Genomic DNA, 19,419 nt, shown 5'->3' on the forward strand with positions numbered 1-19,419 from the left:
CTACGTCGTATGGCCATCTTTATTCTGGAAAACAAATTCTGCTGCTAGGCAACCAGAAGACAAAATAGCTGTGGTTGACGTGATTCTCATTAGTGACTGCAATTGCAGTGGTGCCGCAACTAGGCCAGACGTACACTCATTGCATCTGTCCCCAACAAACAGATCTTTCCAGAAAGTGGGATGGAGTGAAGTCTTGGTATAAAATTAAGGGCCTCAGCACTCAACAGAAAGTATTTATAAATCACTGTATATCAACAGCCTGCTTTAGAATCATTTTATTAGAACACATTCAAGAAAGTGACATATGGAAAAAAGACAGCAGCAATTCTTAGTCATGCAAATGCCCGTGTTAAGGTTCTCCATTAGATTTAAATTCAAGTACAAAGACAGTCCTTTCCTGAGCCAGGTGCAATTCCAGAGAATGACACTTTGAATTGAGAGCACGTTTCCTTTGCAAAGTTCAGAACACTGAACAAGTCCCATCCTCACAATAAGATTGTGAGATACATGGAAGTGTAAACTTTCAGGATTTTAAGGAACCCTTTACCCAAGCCCTCCCCCATAACCCAGTTGAGGGAAGTAAGTGCAACTTTGGGACCTCTTAGAAATAAGGTTTAGTCTATTGAAAATAAAGCAGTGGGCCTTAAAAAAATTAGAAAATGAATATATATATATACATATATATACGTAATGGAGTCAGTCATCTTTGCCTGTTGCCTTGGTGTGGGGTTTCCATGAAACTGTGTTGGGGGTAGGGGCTCTCTCTTGAGTGTTTTGAAAGTTGGAGGACTTTTTTTAAATTTTTAAACTTTTTATTACGAAAAACTGCAAACATATACAAAAGGGAGAGAATGATATAATAAATACCCACGTACCCATCATCTAGTCTCAACAATTATCAACACGTGGCCAGTCTGGTTCACTTATTTCTTCTCCCACTTCCCACCCATCCCCTAACAGGACAATTTGGTAGCCAAGGAAGGCTGGGAGGGTGATCTTTGAACCAGACACCTCAGGAGTGAGTGAGGTGAGGGAAGAGCTAGAAAATCGTGACAGAACCTGGGTAGGCTGAAGCAGACAGAATACTTGTTGGGAGAAGTGGTTCCTGCCAGTGTCTGGGAAAGGCTGGAGTTCCCTCATCTTCCATAAACCATAACTGTAAACTGTTCCTCCTTCCTCATCCCTCCTTCTCATGATACGGGGGAGGCAGGCTGGATTAGAATGACGGGTTTTTCCAGATTGGGGCCACTGACAATAGAAACATTCAACTGGAGAAGAACTCCAGGGACAAATACGTCCCTCTGATGAACCTGCCCACTCACATGGCAGACCTCTAGGGCAGCGAGGGCCCGGGGGTGCCTGGTGTTCAGACTGGGAGCTGGGGTGGGCGGTGTGTCGGGCCATGGGGCCTCTCACAGGTCCCTACTGTCCCACCATTTTAGACTTTGGAGAGAAGCTCGGCAACCTCGAATTGCACCCAGTAGAGAAAGAAGCAAGGGGCCCCGAGGGGTGAGCCCATGGCCCAGGGGGGCAGATTTTGCCTGGAACATGTGGCCCTCTGAGCAAAGGCTGCACCCCACCCCAGCCCTGCCAGAGCAGTCTCAAGAGAGGTGGGTGATGGGAGTCCAGGTGGGAGGTCCCAACGGCGGCACGGCTAACCCGGTGAGCTGCGTGCTAAACGTAAGTGGAGAAAGGATCTCCAGGTCCCAGGTACCACCGAGGAGCAAGGTTGCCATCCTGTTAAGAAAAGGGCCGGGGCTCTGTGATTTGCATATAACTTTGCAAAAATTTCCATGAGATTCCTGTAGCCTTTTATAGAAAACAGAGTGAAACCATCAGTGCGACCTAATGTATTTCTAGCAACCCAACGCACAGAGTGCAACCTGGCAAACACACAGTCGTAATTTTAGAGGAAATGGAGGAAGCAGAGTGCAGTGTAGGACAGTGCTCGGTCTGAAGGTTCAGAAGAAGCCAACCGGGTCCAGGATCCAGAGGAGGATCACTCACTGGACACTTTTAAGTGTGAAACACTGTCAACGTTCAAATCTGTATACTGTTCCTCGCATTAGTTCCCTGTAGAGCACTCTGGCTGTGGCTTTCCAATTTCCCAGACAGATAAGGAGGAGGAAAGCCAGGAATAATATAACTAGGGATGCATTAAATATGAGGTCCAGTGCACCAAGGAGGGAAGGGGGGCTGGGATGAATTGGGAGATTGGGACTGACATATATACACTAATACGCATAAAATAGATAACTAAGGAGAACCTGCTGTTTAGCACAGGGAACTCCACTTTGCTGTACAGTAGAAATTAACACAACATTGTAAAACAACTATACCCCAATTTAAAGAAACATATGAGGTCCAGTGGCAGTGATCATTAGTGTTTATTTCATACCCTTTTTGTTTTGTTTTGTTTTCTTGTTTCAACTCTTTTAGGGTCTCTATGCCCTACCAAGTCTTACCATGACATTCAGTTGGGGGAAAGAAACTGAGAAAAGTTTACCCATTTATGCAGCAGATTTTTAGTAGCAACTGACTTAACATTCCTGATTTCAAGTGTTTCCAGGGTCCATGACGTGGTAGTCTGGACTTTTCCTAAGGCACGCGGTTGGTTAGTGCAGGCTGCAAGGCCAGCTGAGGGAATGGATTACTGAGTGAGGGAGCCATGCCAGAGACCCATATGCCAGTGTTGGTTCCACCATCTCTACTGGGCCATTGGAGGCAATGGAATCATCGTTTCTTTAAGAACAATGGCCCCTCAAAGAGAACCAACTTCTAGTGCTTATTGGAAAAGTGACATATTTTAAAAAGCTATGGCTCTTAGCCAAGAGAAAAATTCAAGATGAATTAAAGAGTATGACCTTCCATTTGACTGTGGCTCAGTTCATGGTATCAAAGGCTGCCTTATAAAAACGAGAAAAACAGTATGAGACTCTCTTAGTAAGACCTCCAGCCAGGCAAAAACTGTTCATTAAGGGAGAGAAAACACTTCAGCATCAAGTTCAAATGGCAGTCACCCTGAGCTGTGGGGAAGGTAGCAGGTGCTAAGGATTCAGGAGGGCGATGAGATTCTGAAGAAAGCCAGGGGCAGTACGCATGCATTTGTGAAAGGGCAAAGTACTGGGCTCACCTTTTCCAGGGCAAAAGGGACTCAAAAATTTTAAATCATATTTTCCTTTGCATAATGTTACATTTATGGACTGGGGGGGAGGCAGCATCAGCTGTCCTGATTAGCTAGTCCCCCACATCATAATTCACTGTCAGTACCAGTTTATAGATATGCTATTTCACCTGTAGAACTTATTTTAGTGGCAGAATTTAAGTCTTACAAGCGCTGAATTTCACATTTTGCTCTTTATGCAATGGTTAAAATTCTGAAGGGGGAGAACAGTTTTAAAAAATATTTTTAGTGTCATCATTATTAATAGCTAATTTATTTGTATCATTTTTATTATCACTATTATTAATGGTTAATATTTATTGCATGTTTACCATGTGCCAGGTGAAGTGCTGAGTGTTTGGCACGCATCATTTCACATAACTTGCACCACAACCTTATGGGGTGGGTAATACCATTACCCCCATTTTGCAGATTGAAGCACTGAGGTCCTGCCCAGGATCATACAACTGACAGTGGAGGGGCTGAGATCTGAACTGAGGTTGGTTTGACTCCAAAGCTGTCCTAACCACTGTGCTAGGTTGCCTTTTGTAAAGGAGAATCCGTCTGTTAAATGATATTTGTACGTGTGTAATCTTTGTGGATTCCAAAAGTCTTAGAAAGCATCCTTCACACATTTGGAGGATCCATGTTATCCTTGGGGATCTAACTAGAAGTGGTTTGGGTCACCTCATCATGTGTATTCATTAGATTCCGCACAAAAACTTTTATCCCCTTTTAAACCTCAAGTTGTGATGGTCCTTGTGTACCTGCAAATCTCTCTGATGATGGTTTGATATGTGAGACATATAAGAAATGAAGGCATGTAAGCAAACTGAACACTTGTTCTCCAAAACTCTGAGAAAATACATACACATTTACATAGGAAGCCATTGTTTTATATGGCCCAGTTGATACCTTAAAAGAGTAGTTAACACCAATGCATAGCTCTTTAAACATGACGGCCATTCATGATCTCACTGAGATGGTTTTCTAAACATCTGGCCTAGGGCAAAGACTAGTGGGAAGAGTTTAAGTGGAAGTGTGGTTAAAAAGAAAAAAAGAAAAAGAAGGCCATTAAATTTCTTTGAAATGCTAATGGCCTCTATTATTTAGAAAATAACTCTCTGCTTGGAATTCACAGATATCCCACATCCAATCACCCTCTACCTTTGGCATTCTGATTCAACAGGCCAGTGAGGAGCCTGGGATGCGTTTTTTGAAATGATTCCTCGGTAATTCTAAGGGTCACCTGGTTTAAGATCCTTAAGGCAGAGGCCTTTTCTATGTACCAGCCACTCCATGGTTGGAAAACCTGAGTTTTGCAGCATTTCAACTGCATTTTCACATCTGCCAGCATACATTGTCCAGAAGCACTTGGGCATTTTCCATGAGGAGCAAGAATCAGTGAGACCCATTTTAATAGGACAGCAGCTTTTATTAACCAGACCTCCCTAGAATTCTTTTTTTTTTGGGGGGGGGCACCTATATTGAGATTTCTCCCAGCTCCCTCAATTTAGGTGCAGACCCTTTCATAGGAACAGATTACTTATTTATTTAATATACTGTAGGTCTCATTCTAATATTAGACACTCATAAAATGAGTTTTCTGAGTTATGATGAGATGTTTTCTACAGTCCCTGGGTGCACAAGAGACATCACTGGACATCCAATGGCCTAAAGATTGCCATAAACGGGGAACATATTTGTTATATTATAGATTTCCATCCTTTCTTGTTCCACAAAGAATCTGAGGTGGCTATTTTGCAATATATTTCTAAATGCATCTTCAGTTGACTACATATTCTAGATGCTTCTGTCTGATGGATTTGGAAGCCACTGAGGCAGGTGTGTGCTTGAATCACTAGTCCCGTGGCCAAGACATAATAAACAGCCTCCTCTAAATTCCTGACTCGTGCCATGCTCCACTAGACACAGCAGCCACTGAGCAGTTAGCACATGTAATACACAGAACATGGTATGTTCTTGGTTTTTTAATTCTTTTCTTCCCCTTGTTCTTGGTTTTTTAATTCAGGTGCATTTCATTCAGTTGGTCAGGAGGGAGAAACAGTAAGACTTACAGCATTTGGGCCAAAATGTTGCTTTGTGTGTTTCTGCCTGAATCACCCAACTGTTTTCGTGCATGAACTTGGCCAGCAGAAGGCAGCGTACACAGTGGATGTGAGAAAGACCTGGGTTCAAATCTCAGCTCTGCCACTTTCTGGATGTGTGACCTTGGGCAATTATTTAACTTCTACATTCTTCCTCATCTGCAAAATGAGGATAACGATACTTACCTTGAAGAATTGTGAGGATGGAGCGAGAGATTATACATAAAACGCCAGGCTCATAGTAGGAGTTCAGGAAGAGAGACAATTGCTACTGTCAGTCGTGTATGCTCTGGACGCTTCCTTACAGCAGCAGACTTCGTGCTTTTCTCCACCTGCCCGATTTCAGCAGGGGCTTCTAAGGGAAAGGACTGTATGCTTTTCAGTAGGTGGGTGGGGTCCTTGGTGGGGACGTCACTGCTTTGTTTGTACTCCTCCATGACACACAGGGAACTGCAAATCTCACATTAACTGTTTTAAAAGAGCCTTTCTGCACCTCAGATTTCAAACTAGGGCCCAGACTGGAAAATGTTCCTTCATCAGAATGAAAAACTGCGATGCAGACAAGTACAAATGTTGAATTGTGCAGAGAGAAAAGATATAAACACCATGGAGTATGTTTTCAGTTTAGCTCTTTTTCAAAACTGATTTTTGTGACTTTCTTTGTTCTTTCCTGTTTCCTACTCTGTTTTTGGCTTTTAGACGTGCATGTGTGCTGCTCCTCCGGAGCCCAGGGCTCCTCACAGGGAATTCGGTAAGGAGGTGACTGGTAAGGAACAGCTGAGCAGCTTGGTGAAGAGCAGGGAGGTCTTGGAGGTGGTGCAGAGCCAGGCTCTGCTGTGTCCCCTCCTGGCTCTGAGGCCAGGGGGTCCCCACTTCCAGAACACCGCCCCAGAGGAAAGAAGTGAGCCACAGCAAGGAAGAGTCACCCTCCCTGTTTTTATCTTTCCATTTCTCCTTCCGCTCTTGGAGAGAACCACGAGACTAGGCGGGGTGGGAGAAACATCCTTGACAATGTTTGTTTCATGCAATTTTTTTGTTCCAAGTTCAGAAAGGTGAGAAACTGTCTTTTAACCAAGAATTCTAATCATAAATTTCCCTGTGTCCTTAGACAGTGGGAGATGAGGGAGGGGAGGGGGTGGGGGAGCTGTGTGTTGACCTAATGATGAACCTGCTGTTAGGAACCCTGCCGCCCGTGCAGGGGTGACCCATCCCTCCTCCCCCTGGTCCCAGTGTCCCCACGCTGATCACTCAGGAAACCCCTCCTTCTGGAGTCACAGGGGATTTAAACCAAACTGGAAACGTGTCTGCCTTTTCTCTCTCCCACTGCATGTATCTCTTCATAAAATCTCTTCATGAACTTGAAAGTATATTTCGAGCTTTTCCTCACCTTTTCCATGCTTTTCAAAACAGCTGAGTTTGGGGGGAAACCCTGATGAACTCCCTATCCACCTCTCCCACCCCCATTCCAATCCCCAAGTTTTCCTTCTCTTTCCTTCCACTGTCCAAGGCTCCTGACCTTCACAACCAAACAAAGTTGCCAGTTCCTCAGCTCACAACCTTCAGTAACCTTGGCCCACCCTGCAAGTCAGCCCAAATTCACCGTCTGGTCACTTTCTCTCATCTGGAGATGCTAAGGTGAAGTCCATCCCTCTGTTCCCTACTAGGCCCCTGCTTGTCTCTTTGTCCTTGGTTGACATAGAGGGTTGATCTCAGCAATCATCTAATAATTGTGTCCTATCCTTAAAAATATCATCTATTAGGTTTTTGTTGTTGTTGTTGCTACTAATAAAAATAATTTGACTTATCATAGAGAATTTGGAAAAAGCCACCATCTAGAAAGCCACTGTTTACTTGTTGGTGTATTTCCTTCATCTATACATACATGCATACATATATGTATATACGAATAATGTATATATGCATACAGGAGCACAAATACACACACATGTATACACATCCACATTCCTTTTAATGTTTAACAGAAAAATTAGTCTTTCATATTTAGAGGGAAAAGGAAGACCCCAAGCAGGTGGGAAAGAAAACCCCAGGCTGCAGCTCAGGTAGGCTCTTCACCTGCACCAGCTGCAGCCATGAGCCTTTGGAGCACCTGGCTTATTGGTTTGTAATGTCACGGGCCTGATGGCTGAGGAAAATATCCAAGCTATCCCTGCCTCCCAGACCACGTAGATGAATCCTTCTTAGAGAGCAATATGGGAAACACATTCAGAGACGCACAAAAGTTCATAAATATACACAAACAGAAGCTATACACATAAAACATATTCAAACAAGTCTCTTCTGAGCCCTCTCTGTGAATGCCCAGCCCTATCTCAGTGCATCGCCGATAACACAAGGTATCACACGTGAGCTTTTGTCTTTGTGGGTCTCAGGACTCAGCTGCTGAGACAAAAACTAACCCCTGGGAAACAACAGCAGACTGGAAGGAGATGGTTTCTCACAAAGTGCTGATGAAAGGGACTCCAGAGATCATTCTAATAATGAAGAAAATGTGTTCCAGCAACATTCTTCCTGAGGTCAGAAACATATCTATCAGGACAGAGAGATAACTTTGGAGACACAGTGATGCAGTATATCTTAGACATATACTAACAAAGGCAATTATGATGTGAAAGATCATTATATTTTGGTGAAGATAATCACACATATCTACCGGAAAACATGTTAGAGGAGAGGCCTCCAGGGGAGGCGCAAGACCAGGAGGAAGTGGCCTGTTTATCAGGATGCTCTAGGTCCTAGAGAACGTTGCTGTGGTTTGGGAGACATGTTTCTCCTCTTGAAGCTCCCAGAGATAGACTTTATATATTATATAAAAATCTGAAGCCAGGCTAAGGAGTGCAATCACTGTGATGATCCAGTGGAATGTTATTTCAGGAGGAGGATAGAGAATGAAGGAGAGCCGAGATGGCTTCGAGACCAAGCTGTGGATGCAGATGTAGGCCAGGAGCAGACCCGGGAGATGGCATATGACTTTAGTTTCAGTTCCGTTGAGTGGACTGCAGTGAGTCATCCAAGAGCAGTTATATCATAGACAGCTGGAAATACGGTAGTGGGTCCCAGAGTGGAAAGGGAGGGCTAGAAACAGACATCTTTCAACTCACTGTTAAGAGTGCAACTTCATGCTAAGTAATACGGAAAACACAAAGGAAAACATATATGCTTTGGAGGTTAAAGAATGATATTCGATTTTGGCAGGGACTAGGCAGCAATACTGCTGGCTCAGAGGTGGTGGCAGGAGATGAAGGTGGAGTAGTGGGCATTTCCATGAAGGAGGCATGAGCCAGGCTGGCAGTGAGGGGTGGGTAGGATGTGATTAGGTGAAGTCGGTGGGCATTATAGGAAATGGAAGCAGCAGGAGATCACAACATGAGTGGGGGCACTCGATTGCCATTGTTTACTTTGTACCAGATGCCGTAGCAGACAGTAAAGATAGAAGCAACATTAAGATCAAGACATGATCGTCAAAAAACTCACAATGTAACATGGGAGAAAGACATACAGGCAACCAGTTGTTTGGGAAGTGCAATTAGGTTGCAACATATAAATTGCCAATATTCAATCAACCATGTTGGATCCATGAAAATGGCAGTTTCATATGATTCCATCTAATACAAGTGCATTATAGTGTCTATAAAAGGTAAGGGTCTCTAAAGGATCATGCATAGGAAGGAAAACTATATAAATGACTTTGCAGGTGGGCCTGTACTTTATTCTAAATAAATGTGCTACTGAAGTCTTTTAACAGGTAAGTGAGATATTGAAAGAGATGTTTTAGGAAGATGAATTAGGTGTCAGTAGAAAAGATAAAATGCAGGGGCAAAATCCCAGAAAGCAGTGGGGGACATTTAGGAGGCTACTTAAAGAATTTAAGCAAAGGGTGACCAAGGCCTGACCAGGGTGATGTGACAGACATTTTGAGGGAATCATCCTCAGGACTGGGCAACAGACTGGCTGGCTATCAGGGGATATGCCCCAAAATGGATCCACAGATACAAACCTGGGTATCTGGAAAATCCTGCTTCTACCTCAAACAGGGAAGTCAAACCAAGTTGCTGATTTGAAAGAAAAATAAAATTGTCTGATGCTGAGACTGAGGGAAGCCGACATCAAACTGGAAAGACCTACAGTGACAGTGTTCATTATGTCACCATTTGGTCTTATATTTGCTTGTTGGTTTCCTGGTTCTCCAGTAGAACTGAGTGTTCGTAAGGTTGGGGACTGGCCTGTTTGGTGTCACTGCTGCATCTCCAGCCTGCAACAGTGCCTGACACCTAGTAGGTGCACAAAAAAATGTGCTGCGTGAACAAACAATGAATGTGGAACTGCCGTAGGAGTAACATCTCTTCAGAGATATAATGTTGGAATTTTTGTCATGGACATCAGTATGGAAGCAACAAAAACTACTGTTGAAGGTGGGGGAGGATCTGTAGAAAGAAGAATCAGGAGAAGTTCCAGCGCAGGGAGCACGAAGTAACAAAGAGGTGTGAGATGGCAGAGAGAAAGGAGATGCTTGACAATAAGAGGGAAAGAAGAGGTGTTGAATGGATGTACTGGATGGAGGTGGGTACAAAGCATGAGATTCAGAGCCTGTGGGTAGTTTAACTTTAGACTCTCTGTGAGTCTAAGAGAAAGAATGAGAGCATAAAAGGACAGTTACACATCAAGGAGAAGGTAAGAGTAATTCTGTAACTATCATGCTCAAAAAACAAACAAAAAAAGAACCTCTCAGTGTTTCTTGGATAATACTCAATAAAATCTAAATTCCTTTCAATGGTATCCAGAGTCTGCCATGATCTGACCCAACCAATCATTTCAGCCTTGTTTCCGACAGCTCACCTCACAAACTCCGCACTTCATCAGGCATATTTACGCTGCATGCCCCAAACTTATCCTATATTTTCCTTTCTCCCTGTCCCGGCTCTTGCTGTTTGATCCATTTAGGATGACTTTCCTCCCCACTCCCAATAGCAATGCTGCCTGGATAAACTCTACCCACTTAGTAAAGTTTAATGCTGAACCTTCTCTAATCTTCTCAAACTAGGTAAGTTTGAGTTTCTTAATAATATTTGTTTCCCATTTCTAGTTCTCTTTCTTACCCACAATGCCCAACACATTACCTTGTGTTTATTGGGTCTTCATTTATTGACTTAACAAATATTAACTGAGTCCCTCCTGTGAATCAGTATTTTGTTAGATTTGGTGATGCAGTGGGGGTATAAAACAGATATGTCTCCGCCCTCATGGACTTAACATCTGGTGTTGGAGGCAACTGTGTAACCAAACAAATGCTTATATAGTAAATAATGGTGACAAGTTCCAAGAAATAACAATACAGAATGCAGTGAGAGATATGACTTGGGGAGGGGAGTTAGTCAGAGGGTCAGGAAGGGCTGAGATCTGAAAGAAGAGAGAGCAAAAGGAGTGGGAAACAAGGCTGAAATGAGTGGTTGGGTCAGATCATGGCAGACACCAGAGAGCAAAAGGAGAAAGGATTTTCCAGGCAGAGGAAAAAGGCCCTGAGACGGCAAAGAAACCTAACACATTCAAGGAAGGCCAGGAACGTTGGGAGGCAGGAAACAAGAGGAAGAGTGGCTGCAGCGAGGAGAAGAGGGCTGAGGTCCAGACAATGCCCTCGTAGGTCATGTTGAGGACTTTGGTATTCACCCTAAGGGCAAAAGGACCTTCTCAAAGGGCTTGAAGCCATAGATGCGAAGAGCTTGCATTTTCAAAAGATCACATTGGTCTCAGAGTGAAGAAAAGATTAGAGGAAAGTAAGAGTGAATGTCTGAGGACCAATTAGGAGGCTTCTTTCATAGGTCATGTGTGATAGGACAGTGGCTTGGACTAGAGTGGATTTATACAGACCCTCAAAGAATGCCAAAGGAGTGCAGAATCAGTGTTTTGGAGTCAATCACTAGGACTGAGAAAAGCTGAGTTTCACCTTTACAAATCTTTCCACTAACGTAAATCATAGTCAATGTCACCTCAGCTCTCCAAAACCCGTGGGAAATGTGTCTGTCAGGATAATCAAGTGTTCTGGATGACTAAAGGTAAACAGCAACACCACCTTTTTCTCCCCATTTTAAATCTTTTTATGAATATCTTTACATCTCTGACTTCTTAAAAAGCAAAGTACACTGAACATAATTTCCCCATCTGTTGACAATTACACAAACCCACATGAGTAATAGTTATGGTGTAGTACAAAATACAAAGGATGTTGTAAGACATGCCAGGTCATAATAGCACTCTTGGTACCTTCACTAAATAGAACCCAACTGCTGGAGTTTTATTTCCTCCTTCAGCTTTTGCTTTCATAGCTTTTCTGCTTCCTCTCTTGCTGTCAACAGCTCAGCCTTCGTGGCTATTAGTGTGTCTATATAAAAGTAACTTTCTCCTCTTCTAATTTTCTTAGGGGCTAAGTAACTAGACGACAGAGATGGTAAGCATTACATATAAAATTAGGATTCGAGAGGCTTTCCTGTGAGCATAGATGCTTAGTTTTGCTATGTAAAGATTTCCTTCCTGGGTCTTGGATCTGTCTGTCAGACAACTGAGTTCCAAACCCAATGGACTTATCTTTTTTTCTAATACATTGCATCGCTTTAACTGTATTACCTGTCACATAATATATAGAGTAAAATGCAACAGATACCTTTAAAAAAGTCAACTAGTTCTTATTCTTTTATTAAAACAGGGATAGGGACTTCCCTGGTGGTGCAGTGGTTAAGACTCCCTGCTTCCAATGGAGGGGTCCTGGGTTTGATCCCTGGTCAGGGAACTAGATCCCACATGCATGCCACAACTAAGAAGTTTGCATGCCACAACTGAGGAGCCCACGAGCTGCAAATAAGGAGCCCGCCTGCTGCAACTAAGACCCGGTGTAACCAAATAAATAAATAAATAAATATTTAACAAAAGAAAGAAAACAGGGGTAAACTTAGGGATTGACAGAAACCTACATTATATATAAAGTTTCCATGGTGGTACACTATTATGTGGAGAAACAAATAATAAACTGTTATTTTAAAGGACTAATGTAAGAAATGTCTCATTATGTCCCATCATATAAGTCTTTAACTTACAAACGTACTGCCTTCAAAATGTCAAATTAGATGTTTTTCAAGACACAATAAAGAGAGTGAAAAGACTAGCCACAGAGTGACAGCAGATACTTACAATGTGTATAATCAACAAAGGACTAATATCTGGAATATATAAAGAAATCCTAAAAATGCATAAGAAAAACCCAGACAACTCACAACTAGGCAAAGGCTTGAACAAGGATGTAAAGGAGAAAATCCAAAGGCCCAAGAAGATACGGAAAGGCTTCAACCTCATTAGTAATTAGGGCAACGCAAATTAAAACCATAAGCAGATATTACTACATACCCATCAGATCCGCAACAATTCTGAAGTCCGGCATATCAAGTATACGCAAGGATGTAGTGCAACAGAAAAATCTCACAGAAGCTGGTAGGAGTGGAAATCTGGTATCCGCGTTTTGAAAAATAGATTATACCATCTAGTTTAGTTGAAGACATATATATATATATCTTCTATTACCTAGCAATTTCCTTTTTTTTTCCACCTAGAAATTTCACTCCTACCTTTACACCCTAGAGAAACTCAAGTACATGTATACAAGGATACATATAAGAATATTCATAGCAGTACTGTTCACAGCAGCCCCAAACATCCCATGTGCAGAATGGATAAATTGTGGTGTATTCATACAATGGTATACTATACAACAGTGAAAATGAATGAAAAACTACACACATCAACATGGATGAATTCCATAAAAATGAGGGTTGAGTCAGAGAAGAGACACACACAGTACGACCTAGCCATATAAATTTAAAAACAGCTACATTGAAACTATATTGTTTAGGGACACATACATAGGAGGCAAAATAATAAAGAAAAGTAAGGACAGTATTATGAATGTCAGGAGAATGGTTACCTCTAGGGAAGAAGACAGGGTTGTGACCAGGGAGGGGCACACAAGAGGTTTCTGGAAAGCTGGCAATGTCCTGCTTTCATGAACTGCATGGTTATTACATATATGTTCACTTTATAATTATCCATTCACATGTTTAGTACTTTTTGATGTATTTTCAGCATATATATTTTACATTAATAAATTTTTTAAAAAGGTTAATGTAAACCAGGTGTTTCTGATTAGGAATGCACTTCATCCACAGGAATAAGAGTATAAATAACAGCTAATTAATCAGACAAGCCCATAACTCTCATTAGGTAACAGTATAAGTTAAATACTGCGCATTTCAAATATATTTCAGAAAGTAATATAGTGGCAATATTATCAGCTAAACAAAATATATACAAGAGAAATAATGAATAAGGATTATTTTAAAGTATCTGATACCAGATTGGAAAAGATAAAAAATATTGAAGATATACTAGATTGCAAGACTGGGAAAACTGACACGCATACTCAGCCGGAGAGAGTATAGATTGGTCCAGCTTCTGTAGGGGGTGATCGAACAATGTCTATCAACATTTTAAAATGCATATTCTACTTCTAGGAAGCTATCCTGTTAAAATACTCATGACCGACAAGTGTGAGAAACTGTATCTGTACAAGAATTACAGACCTGTCTGTACTGGTAAAAGATTAGAAACATCCCATACACCCATCAATAGAAGACTAGTTAAATAAATTATGGTACTCTAAGTGTGGAATACTGTGTAGCCACCAAAAAGAACGATGCAGCTCTACATGTCCTGCTATGAAATTGCCCAGATTTGTTACAAGGAAAAAAGTATAAAACAGGACTTATCATATGCTATTACTTATTTAAACATTTTTTAAAAATAATAAATAAGTATGAGCTTTTATATTTTAAAATTATATCTCTAGAAAAATACCCACATTTTAAATCATGTTTACGTATTATTGCTTCAAAAGTTCTTTTAAAAGATCTTCAGTGCCTATGCTTAAGGAAAAACACGTTTAATTATATTATTATGAGGAACAATAAGAAAGTTTTGGTAAAAATCCTAAGGGGACTTTTGAATAGTTCCCATCAGAGCTAACAGGCCATTAAAAAAAAAGCCTAATTCCACATCAAAACAAAATACTTCTTTTGATACGGATGTATCAGTAGCATTGCTCTTTTACAGACTGTCCATGATTAGAATAATTATTCTGGGATCAAAACTGATACCAAGGAGGAGAAATAGAAGGAAGATGAACTTCAAGGTCAAGCTCAAATTTCACTTCTGGTATAAAAAGCCTTCCCTGGCTCCCAGGCTGTTTGTTGTTCAAAGTGGGTATACTTCTGTTACAAAATGTAGTATATGTGTGGCAAGTATGTATCTCACCTAACATTCCTCTTCCTAGTTTCTCTGATGCCTCGCTCAGCAACTGGCATAAAGGAAGTGCTAAGTACAACTCTCCTTCCTCAAATACAAGTAACACCTATATAGCCACCCTATTTGGCATCACATATTAAGACCCCTGGGGGGTATGAACTCAGAAAACTCCGGGACAAGGACAGAGGTTGTTCTTTTATATCCTGAATCTCCATGGTATCTGGTCATCAGTGGACATTCAATAAAATTCTGTTGAATAAAAGAATGAATTCAGTGTACCAAAATATTTGTAATAATTTTCCATTTTTGCCTCTAGCTAATTTCATTCTTCTCTGTTAACAGATTTTTCTTCTTGACCAGGTGTTAATGGTAGTGCCTACTTATTTGCTCTCTAAATAACATAACCGATCTAGTGGTTTGGTCTATGTCCCTGTTAGAAGTACTGTCTTAAATCTAATGGTAGAGAACATATCCTAAAAACCTTTCTCTTTGGGGAGTTTTCAATAAAATTTTCACAAGTACAATAAAGGTTCTTCATAGCCCGTATGTAGAGAGGCATAAAAATTGTGACTGTTCTTGTTCTGAGAGGTTGTGGGGTGAAGTGGGGTAGGGACATCAGATAAGTTAGACTCTGTATTACAAATTTCAGATTCTAAAATTTGAAATAACTCCATTTAACAAACTATTCCCCACTCCTCATCCCCTCACATCCTTCTTCTTCATCATCATCATCATAACAGTTTAAAAATAACTTATTAAAAGGACAATTTTCCTTTGGTACTCCTGTTATATGAGATAGAAGTAATTTTAATATTTGGGAGCTATGTGAATACTTCCTGATCTTTTCTCCTCATCTGAATGTCTACCTGCCATGAAGGTAACCTTCCCTAATCAGGAACCTGCTGACTGCAACTACAGCTCAAAGATGATAGTGGTGGGAAATCTAACATTCTGGTTTGATTTCTGGTTTTAATTCAGGAAATTAAAAATTGGGGGACTACTTTCAAGAACTCCCAAGTAATCTTTTTAAACAAATTGCTAAATTCTTTTAAGATAAAAGCTGCAATGGTGTCAGTCACAGAGACATACAAAAAAATAGAAGTAAGTTGCAAGGCATTCCAAATACCTCAAAATCGAGCATATTTAGGTTCATATCAGCACAAAAGAGAAAGGTCTAAGCAGGCCACCAAGGTGCTTTGTCTGTTTTGTTCACTGTCTTATCCTTTGTGTTTAGAATAGCACTTGCTGGATAGTAGGAGCTCAATAAATGCTTGATAAATTAATCAATGAGATAAAAAGATAGCATACATTAAAATCACGAGGAGAAGAGGACTTCCCTGGCGATCCAGTGGTTGACTCCGCACTTACGATACAGGGGGTGCGGGTTCAATCCCTGGTCGGGGAACTAAGATCCCACATGCTGTGCAGTGTGGCCAAAAAATAACAAAAAATTTTTAAAAAATCATGAGGCAAAGAAAAGGTAATGAATTTTTAATATCCTCTAGTGCTCACTAAGTCAGACTGTCATCCATGTGTAAGTGAGTAACAGCAAAGAGTAAGTGAAACTTTTTAAAGCCCATTCCTGCAGCTGAAAGGACACCAGCTAGCAGGAGACAGGAGACAGATGGAAAAATACAGAACCTGTTTTTCTTTTTTTTTTTTTTTTCCCTTCAGTACATCATGAAGTTCAGAGAGGAGTCTAAGCCCTTGCATATGATGCAGAGAGCAACGCTTATGGGAGCATTCAGTAAGCATCTCACAGCCAGCATCAGCAGGGGCCATGCAGATTAGAGGAACAGCTCTCCTGAACTTCTAATCCATGTATACATGTCTCTGCAATCAGCAATTTTAAACAGAACCAATTAGAGCATTAATAATAATAATAATGACAGTAGATAAACATTCTGAACTTGGAAGACTCAACTCTAAGCCCTTACATATGGGGAAGCTGGAAACTTGACTATCAGCTCTGAAACAAAGCAGTGACTACTCCAACACAACCAGAGCCAGACCCGTGTGGAACATGGCGGCAGAAGAATGGAAAGACTGATTAGCAGAGGGAAGGGTCTGGTTGAAACTAGGGAGTAGACACCTGGAATGGGTCAGTCTGCACAGGTCTGCATCTTCCAGCAGTTTTCTCTCAACAGGAAGAGCTATCCGGGCAGAGGCAGGCTGCTCCCCTTGGTGGGCATTTGCTACCTGGCACCCAGGGAGAGACCCTGAGCCAAAGTCCCATCTTCACTGTGGTTCCTAGTGGAAGGCCACCATGGAGGACAGGCAAACATGGTTTCCTTGACAAGACCCTGCTTTCTGGCAGTAGGATCACACCATCTCACCCCAATGCCTCAAATGCTTAGATCTCCCCACCCCCATCCAGGGTCCACCACATCCCACTAGTCATGGCAGACAGGTTGCCAGTAGCCATCAGCAGGGAGGAAGCGAAGCTAAGCCTGCAGGCAGGTAAAACCCAAACAAGCATTTTCAATCTAAGGTCAAGATAAAGAAACAGGATACTATTTATCCACTTGTCTATCAAACAGGCTTTTCTCAAGACTCCTGTGTTACGGCCACGGAAAACATGTCATGTTTGACAGCACAGCACGCACGGGGGAAGGCAGCTCAGCTAAAGCAGAGCCGCCACTGCAAAGCCACCTTCACCCGCCCCATCCACGCTCATCTCAGTGCTTTGGCTCTAGACGGTCATTTCTAGCAACACTTCTGCTTGAAATTTCTAGAAGAGTTAATTTTCGCACCCACAAGGAGAGCTTGCTCCAGATTTCAAAACTCCTGGTGTCACTCTTAGTCATCCAGGAGCACAATTTTTTAAGAACGGTATTTCCCACAACCTGTTTCCTTCTTACCAGTAGCTTTAAGAAGGTAGATTCTGTCATTTTGTTCTTCGCTAAAAGGCCTTTTTAACTCACACAGAAGGAAACAAGCGTAAGTGGGATAAGTGATATGCCAAGAAGTCTGTGCAGAATACTCCAGTAAAACCCTTGCCCTGAGAGCTGCTACTTCTCTCTCTGCCCACGGCCTCCAAGCTGGCCCCCGCCCCCCTCCCCGGACGTGACTTCTCCCCTTTTCGGGCCCCTCCTCCCCAGTGTGTCCGGCCGGCAGTGTACTCACTTGGGTCTTGTTTGCCTTGGACTGTCGCCAGCTAATCCACTTTCACATCTTGGCTTGATCTCAGATTTGCTTTCTCCTTCCACCAAAATTTTTAGAAACAGAATTCAGATTTGTGCTGGGCTGCCTTGCCGCAGTGCCTCTTGCCAGCTCTCAGAGCCTGACCGGGAATTTGCCTTGAGAGGTCTGAAGACTCTTCTAGGGCAGAATCACACTCCCACCAAGGCCACTATATGAGTCACAAGTGCTTGCTATCAAAGACTCTGTGACAGGCATTAATACTTGGAAGGTATCTTTCCCGTTTGCCACATGCCAGCCCCAGAGACGCTGGACTGGCCTACAGAACCTCTTTGTAATTTACTTTGCTGTGGATTTGCTGGGGCTGGGGCAGGATGGTGTAGAGGCAGCTGGAGAAGAAACCAGGAACAATTGTGTTTGCTTTTTGCTACAAAGTTCTGGAAGCTGAACTATCAGGGTTACCGCAAAAGTACTATGTTCTTAATCCCATTGAACAGGCAGGAGAGTGACTTGGGTTTGAGTCTGAGGTCTGCCATCAACTGGTTTTGTGACTCTGAGCAAGTCACTTTGTTCCCTTTAAACAGGATGGAGACAGAGGGCTAGAGGACCTCTCAGGTTCCATTCTTCCCTGAGCTTCCATGCTTCCAAATTCCAAACTTACGCCAAGTCAAATCTGGCCTCTGGCCACCCCTGCAGCTATCACACAGAGATCTAATCTCCTGGCAAATCACCTTTTGCAATTTCCTTATTTCTGGAACATACTTGCACAATGACGCCACTAGAAACCAAGAGATTTGTGCGGCGCGGTGCTCTGAGGTTTCCTGTGATCCGCCTGTGTGCAGCAAACTTTCCATCAGCTGCTGTGTGTTATGAAGCTTATTTGCTTTTTCAGTTGATTGGTAACGTTAAAGGTGGGCCTCTCCAGGGAGGTTTTCAAGCTCTTAAGTGTAAGTCAAATATTAAGTAAATAATGCTGTCATGAGAGATTTTGCCCCGCGACCTCAGTTGTGTCTTTCACACTGTTGGGCTGTGTGTGATGCTGGAAGCCAGTCATTTATTTGAGCAACTTTTCATTTAGAGGAAAACAGGTGACCTCAACTCCTTGCACTTTAAAGACTCGTTCTGAAAAGCCAGCACATTTGTCCTGCGTTGAATGTTGCTCAGGAGAGGATGGGTTTGGGCTTCTGGGAGGTGACAGAGCAGCCACAGAGAGGAGGACCCGGGAATCCTCTGCTTTTTGTTGCTCCCTGCTGCCACCTCTCCCGCCCACCACGGATCAAAGTAACAATGGGACCACACCAGGAAAAAAAGTTATTTTCAAACCTAGTCCTGAACTTGGATTATTCAGAAAACTAAAACAAACAAACAAACAAAAATCATAATTTGGGTTTAAAACTTTAAAGCGGAGATGGCATTTTTCCTACTTTGGAGTGACTACCAAGTTCTTGAGAAAATCAGAATGCCTCTACCTGGGATTCATACAGCAACTCCAACCCACTGTACTGTTAGGCGTGGGGTACGACCGAGACTCAAGATTACAGTTTGTGAAGTCCAAGTTTAGGTTTCAGATATATCCACTCCAAACCCCGGGAACAAGGAGTACAATTATATATTCTTCAAAGGTATTTATTTGAGGATTAGAAAGTG

At 42.2% G+C, this 19,419-nt stretch overlaps 1 protein-coding gene across 4 annotated transcripts in view; it reads right to left on the bottom strand.

The window, feature by feature from the left end:
* KALRN (kalirin RhoGEF kinase) overlaps positions 1-19,419 on the bottom strand; it is a 513,398-nt gene that overhangs the window by 52,863 nt on the left and 441,116 nt on the right. For 3 of the 4 annotated variants that reach the window (XM_060150452.1, XM_060150451.1, XM_060150450.1), the window contains exon 34: positions 301-1,737. The exons of the other annotated variant lie outside the window; for it this stretch is intronic. In XM_060150452.1, coding sequence (XP_060006435.1) covers positions 1,675-1,737 — 63 coding nt within the window. In that variant the 3' untranslated portion in view covers positions 301-1,674. Of the gene's footprint in view, positions 1-300; positions 1,738-19,419 lie in introns of those variants that run through there. 4 annotated transcript variants of the gene reach the window in all.

This window comes from Lagenorhynchus albirostris, chromosome 5 (assembly GCF_949774975.1).
Source record: "Lagenorhynchus albirostris chromosome 5, mLagAlb1.1, whole genome shotgun sequence".
NCBI lineage: Eukaryota > Metazoa > Chordata > Mammalia > Artiodactyla > Delphinidae > Lagenorhynchus > Lagenorhynchus albirostris.